The sequence below is a fragment of the Panthera leo genome, chromosome D4 (assembly GCF_018350215.1).
Source record: "Panthera leo isolate Ple1 chromosome D4, P.leo_Ple1_pat1.1, whole genome shotgun sequence".
Lineage (NCBI taxonomy): Eukaryota > Metazoa > Chordata > Mammalia > Carnivora > Felidae > Panthera > Panthera leo.
In genome coordinates, this window is record NC_056691.1 from 44,053,021 (window position 1) to 44,068,487 (window position 15,467).

Genomic DNA, 15,467 nt, shown 5'->3' on the forward strand with positions numbered 1-15,467 from the left:
TGCCTGTCCAGTGCGTGTGGGGGAGGCTCCTAGGGAGAGAAGGATTTTGAAAGGGCCTTTACCTAATGAAGGAAATTGCTGGAGAAGGGATTAATAGGTAAAGAAGACCCACTTCTGCTCCAGAACATGCTTTTACAACATTATCGCTGTTCTAAAATTAACTGAGATCATTATGAAAGTTACCTAAAACAGTGGTTGGCATACAGTAAACACTCAATAAATGTTGGTTATTATTATTACTTTTAATAAATGCTTAGGAAAATAATTTCTTCAAAGGCATCTAGGAGAAAGAAGTTTGACTAAGGGAGTTATGATACTTCCAGCAATAAAATTCTATAAATCGATTATTTGACGTGAAAGTCAAATAATTTTGTTCCTCCAGCTATGCATTCATCCAACATTTATTGAGTGTTCCTTGACTGTAGTGATGTCAACAATCGAATCTATTTTCCTGTTAGGTAAGATGAATGAATAGAAGGCCTTTATAAACAGGATGAAAGGGAAAATTCCACAGCTCTACAGAGAAAATGTGATTTTATTTTAGTAGGTAGGCTGTAAGGAGACTTTCTATCAGAAACAAAGCTTCCAAGCAGATGGCAAGACTCATAATATTGTGACACCTTGATTCTGTGTTTTGTGAAGAGCTAAAAACAATAGCAGAGTTGGAACTCTCAAAGGTAAAATTGCCAAAAATGCAGTCACATTTTAATACCGTGAAAGTCTTTGAAATCAACAACTATTGGGCAAGTAGAAGGTGCCTCCCAAGAAATGTTCTATAGAGTGTGCTCCATTTTGTAAGCTCAAATCATACCAGTGCTTTACAAAGGCAATCTATTAAAAAATGATATATTTAAAAAAGATAAATCCTCCCATATAGTTAGTGTATTAGTCTGCTTTGGCTGCCATAACAAAATGCCATAGCCTAGGTAGGCGAAATAGAAATAGAAATTTCTTATAAACTCCCACCCATAAATACCAGCTGGCTCAGGGACAGTAAGGGATTCTCATCTCCATTTTCCCTTAAATTCATTGGTCAATTAGTGTGGTCAGCATACCAGGGGCCTTCATTGTATCTATTACAGAAACAGAACATCATGCTTGAAATAGGCATATTAAAAAGATCGGCCTATAAAAATATTTACTACTGGGTTGTGGATCATTTTGGTTTCATAGACCCAAAAATCTGTACTCAAAATCTCTAGGCGACACAAGAAAAAATAAATTTGGGGGATACCAGAGCCATAGCTCAGGCTTTGCCAAGCAAGGTGTGTTGTGAGTCATCTTGAAAGCAAACTCAAGAGTTCTGGGATGGGTCAGCTAAGGGCTCTATGGCTAAAGAAGACCTCACTTGCCATTTGCTAGATTTTCTCTTTGAAAAGGGAATGAAAACAGGAGAGTCTGGAAGAAAAAAACCCCGTTAGATCCCAGTAATGGAAAACCAGAGAGCTACATTTGGAAAAAACTTATTTACTCAACTCGAAGATGAGTCCTTACTGACTGTTAATAATGGACAGAATGTTTGTGTCCCTTCAAAATTCCTATGTTGAAGCCCTAACCCCCAGTGTTGCAGTATTTGGAGATAGGATCTTGAAGGAAATACTTAAGGCTACATGAGGTTGAAAGAGTGGGCCCCTGATCTAACAGAATTAATGTCCTTGTAGGAAGAGACATCAGAGGGTCCCCCTGTCCCACCTAATGTGTACAAAGAAAGGCCATATGAGGACGTAGGGAGGAGGCAGCCAGGAAGAGAGCCCTCGCCAGAAAGTGAGCTGGCCAGAACCTTGATCTTAGACTGAGAGCCTCCAGAACTGTGAGAAAATAAATTTCTATGCTTTAAGCCACCCAGTCTATGATAGTTTGTTATGGTAGCCCAAGCAGACTTAAATACACTGACCGTATGAATATTTATCTTTTCAAAATATCTCATTTTTGGTTTTTTTTTTTTTGGTTTTGAAATAAATCATTGTGCTACCTGCTGGAATGTATTTTGAAATTACTTTTTTTTCACTCATTCTTTGAGTCTTTAAAATAATTACTTTTGTTCTCTTAATTTCTCAATGTCTTTGTAATATATATATATATATATATATATATATATGTATATATATATATATATAATCTGTTTTTTATCTTCTATGTTTCTATCACTATCTTCTAAGAGATAAGTCAAAATGAGGTAAGTCCAAAGCAGCTCTTTTTGGAAGGATGCACCATCTGAGACATTTGTGTTGCCTTCTGTGTGGACACCCTGAACCAACAGAGCTAACATTTAAGTAGGAAACAAATTTTTAAAAAGTGATAAATCTCTGCCCACCCAGTGGTAGGAAATAATTCATTCCCCTTCTAATACCATCATATGGTTTGTTTTACATATAGATGGAAAAATTAAAAAAAACCCCAACAATCCAAGCATCAAAAATTTAGCATATTATAAACAAGATAAGGTTTTACCCAGCAATGGCAACCTGAAAAAAACGTAATCTACATGACTCTGAATTGAAATCAAGGATTCAAAGTCTCTTGCTGTGAGTGATGAAGCTGTCCAGACCTAAGTTTTCCGAAAGCCAAGAGACCATTTTATTGCAATGTAAAATAGCATCTGAAGAGTCCGGCGAAATGCAATTGCTTTTCTTTGCTTTGCATTTTGCCCAAATAATTCTGAGGTGCAACTTACAGACAAGATGGATTTCTTTCTGTATTGCTGTTGTAAATCGTTTTTTTTTTTTTTGTATAGTTTGCATGGGCTTCGTAAATCTTGCCAATACAAATCATAAAAGATTTGTCAACACAAAAGCTACTAGAGAATCATAAAAAATAATTCAAAAATCCTTCTCATCATTTTATTACCAAATGGATTAGAAATACTCCTAGGAACAGTAATATTAATGTCAGTATTTTTTTCCAGGGAGGTAATAGAGTTTTTTCCTTTTTATTAATAGTCAGCCCTTAATGTGTTTTATGTGAATGATTAATAGACATTCTTCAAACTCCTTCAGAAAGCACAATGACAAATGGTTTTATTAACAGTAAGATTCTCAGTGAATATATAATTCTTTGTCAATATTCAAATTTAGTCAGAAACTAGAGTCTGATCTTTATTTCATTTTAAAATGTGTTTGAAAGGCCTTTGAGTGCATCTTAAGCTATCGGTAAATATTGCTCAGGTCATCAGATATACAAACTGGACCTCAACTTTTCCTTAGGAAAATATATGTATAGATGGAAAAAAAAATGTTATCATTTTCAGAAATGGTACGAGCTCCTGTGAGGTCTGTTAGCTAAGACACTATAATTTTTACTTTATTTTTAAATTATTTTATTGTTATTAAATTCTTTATTATGATTTATTTTATCTTTTAGAGAGAGAGCGAGTGTGAGTGGAGGAGAAGGGGCAGAGGCAGAGAGAGAGAGAATCTTAAGCAGGCACATAGAGCCTGATGGGGGGCTCGATTCCATGACCCTGAGATCATGACTGGAGCCGAAATCAAGAGTTGGACGCTCAACCCACTGAGCCCCCTGGGGGCCCCTAACTTTTACTTTTTCAAAAAATAGTTTGCATTGGGTTTTCTCTGATACTAATGAGTTTCTTTTCTAAGTCAATCATAGTTCTAACATGGTTTGGGCCTTGAAAAGTTCAGTTAGGTGGAGAAGCTTTGGATGTTCTTTTTCTCTCACTTTTGGGCCTTGGCATCTCCCCCTGGCACTGTCTCATGCTCTGGTAGCATCAGGCACAGAGACACATACCCACTTTCCACCAAAGCCTCCATTTATTATTTTGTTATTTTATTATTTTTTTAATGTTTATCTTTGAGACAGGGGGAGAGAGAGAGAGAGAGAGAGAGAGAGAGAACACAAGCAGGGGAGGGGCAGAGAGGGAGGGACACAAAGAATCGGAAGCAGGCTCTAGGCTCTGAGCCCGACGCGGGGCTCGAATTTATAAACCACGAGATCATGACCTGAGTCGAAGTTGGACTCTTAACTGAGCCACGCAGGTGACCCAAAAACCTCCATTTCTTGAGGGCCAGAATCCTCTTATTATGTTTCACCGTGTCCCAAGAGGTTGAGTTATCTCATCAATATAGCGGGAAATTCTAGTCTAAAATTTTCAAAGTGGCGAACCTGCCGTTACACCTTAGTAACCGAGAAAAGATACTTGCTCTCTGAATAACAAGAAGGTTCGAGGTTCACAAACCCTCCGTTAAACCTCACTACTGCTGAGAACATAAACGTTTGCTAACCAAGGGTAATATTTTAGGAAGACATCATGGGGATTCTAGGTACCATCTGCTTGAATAATCTTGGAAATCCCTATCAGAGCTAACATTTTTTGACCAAAATTTATCATGAAGTCTCCCAAAGGAGCTCCAATATCATAGAACAACAAAAACAACATGTAACAAACTGCGCCTTCATAACGATGCCTGTGTTTTTTGTTTTTTTTTGTTTTTTTTTGTTTTTTTTTGTTTTACCACCCTCAAAGATCCAAATTTAGCGGAGAGGAGATATTTTTATGCCATTTTCTCTTATTTTTTTAAGAGAAATCTAAAATCCCAGTCAGTCTCATCATCCTTCCCTCCTCATTCTTTACTTAGTCACATAATACAGAAACATTTTTATCAGCACTGTGAGGCTTTATGAAAGCAGACCTTGAAAACTCTCCTGAGTTTAGGTAAAGGCCAATGCTAGACTGGGGAGAAATAAATCAGGGCTGAGTTCCCGAAAGGAGAAAGGAAGGGCTGAACACAGTAAGGGGATATTTAAGTTTCCAGAAAGCAAGTAAGAAGAAAAGCATGCATTTTCCACATTCTCTGTCTTTTTATCTGTCTACATCTTCTTTTTCCAAGAATGTGATTTTCCTCTATAAAACTGTTTGCCCACTGGTGCATCTTCTGTACAACTTTTAACGAAAGCAAGGACAGTTTTGACTTTCTTAAGGACAGAGAGAAATCTTAGAGGCAAAACGAAATGAGAGCTGCAACATGTAAAAAACCATCTCACGATACCTGAGCACGTCGGACCCAATAAAAAAAAGTTAGAGTTTTAGATTTCGGAATCTAAGAAGTTGGCAAGCCATCCCCCCATGTCCCCCTTCCCTGTGGGTGTACATTTAAAGGGTCTGCTGTGTCACACCTTGAGGAGCATGACGCAGCAAGGAGGGCAGTTTCATGCAGCAAGCCTACCCTATGCCACGTCTAGGTTGGCAAAATTAAAATGTCAGAAAATGCCGGGTTCTGGGCGGGACAGACTGTTTCTTTGAATTGTCTTTCAAGCCTGGATACGTTCCCAACACCGAAAATTTGGAAGCTTGGTCAATTCCCCGTGGCAGCTCAAACCAGTTTTGTGTCAGCAGTCACTGGGAGAAGATAATTAGCGCTAAAAGCCGTTTAAAAGTCAAATGACTTCTGGGTTCCAGAGAATGTACGAACGAAGCAAAACACCTCCCGCAGAGGGGCTTCCTCTGTGAAAGAGACGGTTTTAAAATGTTCTTCATTGCCAGTGTAACGTCTGCACTGAAGACAGCGCTCAGAAGTGAGGTGTCAATGTAAAATTAGTTCACTTGTAAATAGGGATTTTTAAACAGCAGGTTAATTACACGAGACAGGCTAACCTCTCCGGAGAATACCAGCAATGAGCACATGATGCATGGGGCTCATAATTTCCATTAATAAAGTCAGGATGCACACCTCATTCTTCACGTAGCTTGGTAAAAATACAACTGGGAGAGAGGAAACTGACATAATAAAGGCACCGACTCGCTTCTGTGAAGCTGTGCTTTGGGGGGACCTGAGCCGTTTTCCCACGTTAATTCTGCTTCTGGAGTCGTGACCTTAATTTACCCCATTTACCCAGAGTTCCCAGGCTGGCAGTCTCAGGATCATCTACACCTTCCTCTCTTGTTCACTCTCTGTGACCAGTTCTTCTCAATTCCACGACAGACACGGCTCTCAAATCCAGCCCCTGCCATCCACACCACAGCCAACACCTGGTCTAAGGCCTTGTCACCTGGGCTACGTAATACTAGTTTTTGAGTTATACTGAGTACTGCTAATAATGGTAAACACCCAGGCAGTGTTTTCTATGGGCCAAGAACTGTTCTAAGAGCATTCTATTCTCACAACAATGCTATGAAATAGGATTATGATCCTTCTTTCACAGAGAAGGAAAATGGAGAACAGAGAGGTTAAGTAACTTGGCTAATGTCACAGAGCACGTAAGAGGCAGATCAGGGATTTGAATTCATGTGATGTCTCCATGGTCTCTCATCTCAAACCATTAAACTGATTCTGTTTTAATTTAACCCATTATTATTTTTATTATTGTTGCTTTTTTTTGGAATAGGGAATACAGTTAACTGATTCAAAATTTAAAAGCTTCAGAAAGCTGCATACTGAAAAGACTCTGCCACGCTGGCTCCTCATCCGCCCTCCCACCCCCCCGCCCCCAGACCCTGGTTAAGAGGTAGTCAGCATGACCAGTTTTTTCAACAGTGTCCCGAGAAAAAACTTATGTTACTTCCGTCCTTTTGTTCCCCCCTCATACAAATACACTCTACTGGATACGATTTGGCATTATGCCTTTTTCATTGAACATATATTGAAGATCATTCCATATCAATACATGAAGAGCTTCCTCTTTCTTTCTTTCTTTCTTTCTTTCTTTCTTTCTTTCTTTCTTTCTTTTTTTTAAGACTGCAGATGGTCTGGGGGGGGGGCGCAAACTTTTCCTGTAAAGGGCCAGATAGTAAATATTTTAGGCTCTGTGGTCCATATGGTCTCTGTCACATATGCTGCTAGTGCTTTTTCAAAAAAACCTTTAAAAATGCAAAAGCATTCTTATCTCATGGGTTGAATTAAAAAAGGCTGCAGGCCGGATTCGGCCACGGACCGTAGTTTGCTGATCCTTGAACCAACAGACGCTTACCTTGCTGCCCTATATCCAATCTTCCCTCACTCTGGCCACTTCCCGACCACCCTGAGAGCACTGTCCTATCATACAAATCTGACACCGTCAGTGCTTCCTTTAAACCCTCTGTTGCTCCCCACTCCCGACAGGGTAAAGTCTAGAGTGCTTGGCGGTGCCTACGATACCCTTCACAATTCATGTATTTCTCCACACCTTCATGTCTACTGCACTGGTCCGTGCCACCATCAGCTCTGAGCCTCAACTCCTGCAGCGACCCCTTTACTCCACTATTGACATATGACCCTCTTGCCCCAAATCTACTCTTCTCACAGCAGTGCAGCCCTAGGGATTTCTTAGAAGTGCAGATCGCATCTGGGAACCTCCAATGGTGTGTCGCTGCCCTAGAAGGAAGTCGACTTCCTTACCGTGGTCTACAAGGTGAGCCAGCTCTGCCTGGCTCTCCTGTCCAACCTCATCACCACCATCCTCTTTCGCTCCCTCTGCTTCCCACTCACCAGCCACACCAGCACCCATGGGTGCTGATTCCTTGGCTGCCTCCTTGGAGTTCAGCCTCAGTTCAAATGCCACTTCCTTAGTGAGGTCCTCCCTTGTCTCCCAACCTACAGGGAACCTCTACTAGTCCTCCGTCACGTCACCATGTTTTATTTTTTCCATGGCCCTTATGGTCATCTATAAGTATATCTTGGTTTGTATTTGTAAATTCTCTGGTGTGGGCATCCCCGGAACCCAGCACAGTGCCTGATACATATGAGGTGATACCTGAAAATTTTCTGATTGAACAGCTGAAGAGTTTCTGCCCAATTTACCTCTCCTAGTGGACCTCTCCTCACTCCTCACCTTGTACTTCAGTTCCCGGGTCCACCGGCTTTCTCACCAATCACTAAACATGAGCTTCCCTCTTCAGATTGTACACCTTTGCACTTGTTATCATCTCCTTCTCTGAGCAACAAACTTCTATGCACCCATCAATACAGTCAAATGTTACCTCCTCCATGAAGCTTTTACACTTTCCCTTGTTAGTGTCACCTTCTTCCTCCGGCAGGTTCCCAGAGCCCTCAGTACAGAGCTCCGTGATCACCCTGGGCTATAATTACTTACCACAAATGTTCATCTATTTATTATATCCTAAATGCCCCCAAACATTATATGTGTGTGTGTGTGTGTGTGTCTACATACGTTTATGTGTATGTGTGTGTTCATCTATATCCATCTATATCTATTTATATGTATTACATTTTCATTTTACCTAAATGAGTTCCTTCAGGGAAGGAACACCTTGGATGGGATTTATGTGGTAAGTACGGGCACGTAACAACGTAAATAGCAGCATTTAGCTCTGTGCTAAGCGCTTTACATACATTATCTTATGTAACTCTCCTAATAACCCAAACGAGGCTGGCACCATTATTATCTGTAACTTGTGGATGAGGTAACACGCTCCTGGTGAATCCGCCAACCTGCAGCCAGCTAGTGGGGTGGCCCTTTGGAGGTCTGCTTGCCCTTGAGGTGGTACACAAATCTGTCCTGTTTCCCTGCGTGACACCTGGGGGCACAGCTCTGCTCACAGAGGGGTCAGGTGGGGCTCTCTCTCTCTCCCCTATAGCAAGGTGCTTCCTCGTGGGGGTCACAGATGTCCCTCTGCCAGCCAGATGGAGAGGCACGATGGCTACGCTGCCCTCGGCACACCTGTGACCGTGCCATCCCCAAGGGCAGCCAGATGTCCTTGGGGCCTGCCTCCCACTGCCACACGCTGCTTATCCATGTGGATGTAAGCTGCTCCGCTAGCTTACCCTTGAGCTAATGCGGAGGGACCACAGGGCTGTGGACAGAAGGGCGAGAGCCTAGAAGGCAGATGAGACAGGGCAGAAGGAGCTCCATTTCTTTATCATTTCTTTAGTTACTTCTTTTCCAGCTTTACTGAAGTGTAACCGACAGAAAAAAATGGTATCTATTTAAGGTGTATGACGTGGTCATTTGATATATGAATATATTGTGAAAAGCGCAACAAAGGAAGTCATCGACAGAATGAAAGGCAATGTATGGAATGAGAGAAAATATTTGCAAGCCCTATATCTGATAAGGGGCTAATGATATATTTTGGATATTAGAACCCCTACAACTCAATAGCAAAAAAAAAAAAAAAAAACCTGATTAAAAAATGGGCAAAGGACCTGAATTAGGTATTTTTCCAAAGAACACATACAAATGACCAATAGGTATATGAAATGGTGCCCAACATCTTTACCCTTTCCATTAAGTGAAGAGACTTTTCTTGCATATTCTTTCAGGGAATAAGGGCAACAGGCAAAATTAGCCTCCCCCCCCCCCCCACCCCACCCCAGGAACAGGCTCCATTACAGAGTGTATCCTGGTATAAAGGAGGAGAGAATGCTGAAATAGATTTGTTGTAGTCTGGCTTCTATTTGTGGGCACTGTGTAACTTTTCAGCTCATTGCGAAAATTCTATCTAGAGAAGTAGGTCACAAACTTTAGAGCAGTGCTATTCAAAGTGTGGCCCTTGCACCAGCAGCAGCAGAATCACCAGGGGACTCGTTAGAATTGCAGACTCCGGGACCACTCCAGACCTGACAAATCACAAGCTGCATTTTAACATGATCCCCCAGGAGCTTTGTAAACACATCTGAGTTTGTGAACCGCTGATCTAGGGTGCCTGATTAAAATGGGAGTTGGGGCTCTCTGCCTTAGAAATTCTGATTCACTTGATGAGGATGAGAGCCAGAAATCTGGCAAGCATCATTTACTTCTGGGTGGTTCTATTTACTTTTGTGAATCACTGGGGTCCAGAAGCAGTGCCGCGGGGTGGAATTTGTGCAGACGCTGTATTTAGACGGTCTTGAGATTGAATCTCAGCTCAACTACTCACCTATTAGCTAGGTAACACTGATTAACCAGTTCATCTTGTCAAGCCTTAGCTTCCTCAAGTGTAGAATGAAGACCGTGAAGGCCTATACCTTCAGCTGTGACGCTGTAAGGCCGTATCATATGTAAAGTGCCTAGTACCAAATCTGTGGTGGAATGGGCCAGAGTATTGGTTAATTTCCATTGCAGAGACAGGGAAGGTCAAAGAGGGTTAACCAAGGCATGATGGCTGTAGTTTCCCTGTTACTGAACCTTGATCTTAAAGACACAGAGAAAGGATTAGACTGCAACAGCCATCAGACCTTATCATTTATTAAGAATCACCTGGGAAGTGAGTTAAAAATGCTGATACCTGGGTGCCGTTTCCCCAATTTCTGTTTCATCAGGTCTGGAGTGTGGCCCAGGGATCTGCATTTTTACCTCCAGGAGATTAAATGTATGAGGCCGCCACTCTCACTCTGAGAAACAGTGGCTTAGATAACATATGTATTCATTCAATAAACCAAGAGCTTGACACAGGTGGGGCCCTTTGCTGGTACTGAGAAATACACACAAAGAGAAATGATTCTGTCCGATATCCGCCCTGTCAGGAGCTTGGGCCTCCGAGGAGAGCGTGGGGCCTGTGCGTCTACATTAAGGCAGCAGCAGGAGCAGTGGCCCAGAAGACCAATGGAAAAAAGCCATACCTGGGCTTCTGCGGCTTCCATGGTGTGGGAGAGATTTCCATTCTGCACAGGTTCTGAAGCATCACTGGTTGGTGTCATTTCAACCTCTGTGCTGGTGCTGTTTGGGAGCTCGATTTTTTCTGTGATATAATTCAGACACACACAAAGAAAGCAAATGGAGTCAATAGGGGGTAAGAGCCACATGGGAAAGAACATCCTATAATGTCGGGCCAGAGGGGTGGTGAGGCCTGGGGTTAGGGTTGTGCCAAATGACAGAGGATTTTTCCCATTCTCCCCAACATCTTTTAGCAAATCAGTGTTCTTCCTCTCTTTAATAGCTCTCTGGCTCTCTTACTCTGGCCTGACATCTTGAGTGCCCTTTCAGTTCCCATGGTGTGCATTCTCTAGACTAGGCAAATTCACCAAGTAGCCATTCAAGAACATGAACACAGACATTTTTTTCACCAAAACCATGCTCAGTCTACACAGTACTATTTATACCCAAGACCACACCCCTCCTATATATTTTTAACAACAGGCTCTTTTCTTTTGTATTACATTCTGGAAGGGGTATTTATTGGCTAGGGCCCCAGGAGACTTGGGTTCTAGGCTCTGTTCCACCACTATCGGGCTGCCATTTTAGGCAAGTCTCCCCCTTCCACCAGGTTTCAGGAACCTTATCTGTAAAATGAGAGAGTTCAGGGGTGCCTGGGTGGCTCAGCTGATTAAGTGTCTGACTTCGGCTCAGGTCACGATCTCATGGTTTGTGGGTTCAAGCCCTGCATCGGGCTCTATGCTGACGGCTCAGAGCCTGGAGCCTGCTTCTGATTCTGTGTCTCCCTCTTTGTCTGCCCCTCTCCTGCTCATGCTCTGACTCTCTCTCTCAAAAATAAATAAACATTAAAAAAAATTAAAAAAAATTTTTTAAATAAAAAAAAAAACGAGGGGGTTCCACCGGTTGACCTTAAGGCCCACTGCTTCTGGCTCTAATTCTCTAGGCTCTGGGAGTGCACAGCTCTGCTGAAGTCTAGGTGGTGGGGGTAGGGTCAAGAGCCTGGCCTTCTCAAAAAGCCAGCAGAATGCGACTCAGCACGTTCCCCACCTGGGCATCCTATCGCAAGCAAGGCAAGAGGAAGCTGAACAAGACACAGAGGCCAAAGTCGGTCATTCCTAAGCGAGAGGTAATGTCTCGCTAGCATGAAGCCGCAGGTCACAAAACACAGATTCCAGTTTTCCTCTGGGAGTTGAGAAGTGACTTCGGGGTCACTGGACTCTGGGACGCTGGACATCACAGGCCGGCCCAGGTTCGTACTCTGGCTCTACTGCTCATGCTATGGGACCCTTAGCGAGTAATTTAACTTCTCTGCGATTTAGCTTCCTCGTCTGTGAAACCGGAGTGATGTACTAACACCGCGACTACTGACAACAATGCAATGAAAGGATACGCCTATAAAAATTGAATTAAAAAATGCATAAAAAGCACTTAGCACAGTGCTGGAACAGAGGCGGGTAAACCATCTGATCGTTATCACAGTAACTGCCTTGCGCTACAAGATTTATTTTTTCCAGGCTCAGAGGAGCACCTCAGGTGATCTGTCATCAGGCGCTACCAAGGTCTGCCAATGACTTCAGCGGGAGGGAAGTATAAAGGTGTTTAGGCCCCCTGGCTGCGCTGGGTAATTCTCGGATTTCAGGAGACAATGAGGCTGTGTGATTCAATGCCAGGGGTCACCAGGAATATCGTAATGCTCATCAGCATCAGATCCGAGCAGCACCAGACTGCTCACAGAGTGTCAGAATGTTTTTTTTTTTCCCCGTAGTAACTTCCGCTGGAAGATATTTTCGTCGTCACATAAAAACTATTGACTTTGAAGTGGCCAAATTTTGGAAATCACGGGGAAGTGTTTGTTTATTCACATACTCAGTTGTGGAATACAGAGGCATAAATCGTTTTTAATTAAGTTTATTTATTTACTTGTGGGGAGAGACAGAGAGAGCGAGCAGGGGAGGGGGGGAGAGGGACAGGGAAAGAGAGAATTCCAAGCAGGCTCGGCACTGTCAGCATGGAGCCCAACGCGGGGCTCGAACTCACGAACCAGGAGATTGTGACCTGAGCCAGAACCAAGAGTCACACGCTTAACCACCTGAGCCACCCAGATGCCCCCAGAGGCACAAATATATTTAAACATGGAAAGCCACAGACACTCAAATTTATTTCAACTTTCCATGTTTTTAATAGTGACAGTGTTGTGTACGTGATGTTCTGCTGTGTGTGACCCTGCCAGTTAATCCCAATATGCTTGGTCCAGTTATTAAAAATACCAAATACTAAAACCTCAGGAAATACTGAAACTGGGCTTTGGGGTATCTATTGGTTGAAGTGAGACAACTTTAAGACCAGCCTGCAATGGCCAAACCTGACTGCGGCTAACATGGGATTATCAGGTCCCAAAGAGGAAGTAAGATGTCTGAGAACAGACATGAACAGGTAAGGAGAAAACCTCCTGCACATGACATTTAACAACTCAGCTTATTCCCTTCAAGTTTATCTTTTCTTTTTAATGTTTTTTAATTTATTTTTGAGAGAGAGAGAGAGAGAGAGAGCGAGCATGAGCAGGGGAGGGACAGTGAGAGAGGGAGACACGGAATCTGAAGCAGGTTCCAGGCTATGAGCTATCAGCACGGAGCCTGATACAGGGTTTAAACCCACGGACTGTGAGATCGTGACCTGAGCCGAAGTCAGACACTTAACTGACTGAGCCACCCAGGTGTCCCCAAGTTTATCTTTTCATACCCAATGGAATCTTAACTGTTTCTTGGCCAAAGATTTTCCCGGAGCTAGAAGTCAGGATAACAGGGGAGGCAGAAACTTTTCTAAGGAATGTTATATATTTTGAGTGCAACACTGCTGAATTTTGTCTGCAGATAACTGCAGTTTCTTGGGCAATAGCATCGTTTGTAGCATAGATACAGATTAGGTTAAATTTAGTTTGAATTTGGAATTAGTGAGTTATATTATAGCTGCAGACAGGAGAGGAGGAACATCATGTTCCAAGTTAAAATAAGATGTCTGAGTGTCACGATCTGGTCACACAGGTGCCCAGAAAAAAGTCAGCCAAAAAAGACCTGGGCTAGTATTGCCGAATTCTTAAGAAAGAAGAGGTGGGGCTGTCTCATAGGGACCCTGTCACTCAGTTTAGGGGTGACCAAGTGAACCATCTGGTAACTTAGTGGGTGTGGGGTAGGCAAGATCAGAAGTATACAGTGTAAGTATCTGGTTACCAGGCAAGAATTTCAGAAAGGAGAATTTCACCTTTTGTTAAACATTAAATGACAGGTGTGTGTGTATGTGTGTGTGTGTCTGTGTGTTTGTGTGTGCGTGTGTATCCTCTTTATGTGGAATTCCTGAAATGAAGTGATTTTCTACTCTTCAAGGGAAATGCCTGGATAGAAGCTGATTTTACTTTGGTTCCTCATAGAATCATTTACTCTTTTTGGAGTCCCCTAGTGCAGGTGACAGTGCATCCATTCATGTCCTGTACCCTGCATGGGAAATGGGCTCTTCCTGACACCCAGGAATGGGCTGAGCTGAAGGGCTGCACATCTGCACTAAGTCAAGGGTGCCCATGCTGGGTCCTCCATCTCTGTTCCCCTCCATGCACTCCAGAAAAGGCATGGGATGAAGTTTCTCTGCACTCACCCACGTGATTGGCAGCCCCGTTCTGCCTCTCGTTCTCATCCACCTGGCATTTCTTCTTGGCGATCTTGTGGAGAATAGAAGCCTTTTCTCTGAACCTCCCTGAAGCAAGAGAAAGCAGTGGAAAGGAGACACAGTGAGGAGGAAGACAAAGAGAGGGGCTTGTGGAAAATGGCGAAGCATTGGTGCAACACGCATGTGGCTTCCTCAGTTATGCTGCACGATAGCAGCGACCACAACTTTCTGCTCAACCCAAATGCCCTATGCCCTACAGGAAGGGTACTCTTACCTTTGTGGATTCTTTAGCCCAAATCTGTGTAAGAATCTCAAGCTCCCAGACCATAGTCGGGAGGTTTGACTCGGACCTCTTTCCCTCCCTTCCAAGTGCTTACAAAATAAATGAAGGCACCAATCATCACTAAAACTCCCCCTCCTGCTGAGATCCAAAACAACTCCAAAGACACAGAGATGCTCTGGAGACACAACCATTACTCTGGAATTAAATGTTCATCTCAGAATTGGCTTGTGACAATGGAAATCCAAGCCCAAGGGTCCTTTGAGTTGTTCAACCATCTATCTTAATTAACATTGAAGAGTCTAAATGAGTTGGGAGCATGCATCCCAGCTTTCTGAATGAGCTGAGTCAGCTGCGATTAAAGCATCAAGGAGGCAACAGATTCCATCTGGGGATTCAGGGCAAAGAATGATCAACTGAGCAGAGCAAGTAATGTCTGTCAGTGATGGGATGTTTAGGGAAAGGTGCTGGAAAAAACACTCAAAATTCTCAAAACAGTCATTTAAAACAGACTATACCACAAGAATAACACTTAATTTCTTCTCCATTATTGACATAGTTAATGGTTAAATGCATGCAACAAGCACAGGAAACAAAAAGCATGCAAAAAATGTAGAGATTAGTGAAACGTAGTACATTCTCTTTTAGTCCTTGATTCCCGTCCCCCCCCCCCCCACCCGAGAACATTCAAGGCACAAAGGAGCCTCATTTTAAACTGACTGGTTATTGCCTAGATTCAGATATGATGAGTCCTTCAATACACCACAGCCTCTACAATTTTCTCAGTAGGCATTTGCGTTGGCTGGATTCTCTAGCAGCGTATTGCAGAAGATACCATTTTACTTCTCTAGTCAGACCAAAAAGTGAACCAAACCCAAGCAAAACCCAAATGTTTCTCTTCGAGAGTCTCTTTTCCTAGGATGGGCCATGGCAGGTTGGCATCCACTTAGCCTCCCTTCCTCAAGGATGGAAATCATGGGGTGTCGCCAAAGTAGTGACTTGCGTC

The 15,467-nt window shown here is 42.9% G+C and overlaps 1 protein-coding gene across 5 annotated transcripts in view; it reads right to left on the reverse strand.

Moving 5' to 3' along the window:
* The window catches only part of SLC24A2 (solute carrier family 24 member 2), a 244,950-nt gene that overhangs the window by 31,360 nt on the left and 198,123 nt on the right, over positions 1 to 15,467 (reverse strand). For all 5 annotated transcript variants that reach the window (XM_042912540.1, XM_042912541.1, XM_042912542.1 and 2 more), the window contains 2 exons: positions 14,170 to 14,268; positions 10,491 to 10,609 (listed from right to left, as the gene is read on the reverse strand). In XM_042912540.1, the coding sequence (XP_042768474.1) occupies positions 10,491 to 10,609; positions 14,170 to 14,268 (218 nt within the window). The remainder of the gene's footprint in view (positions 1 to 10,490; positions 10,610 to 14,169; positions 14,269 to 15,467) is intronic.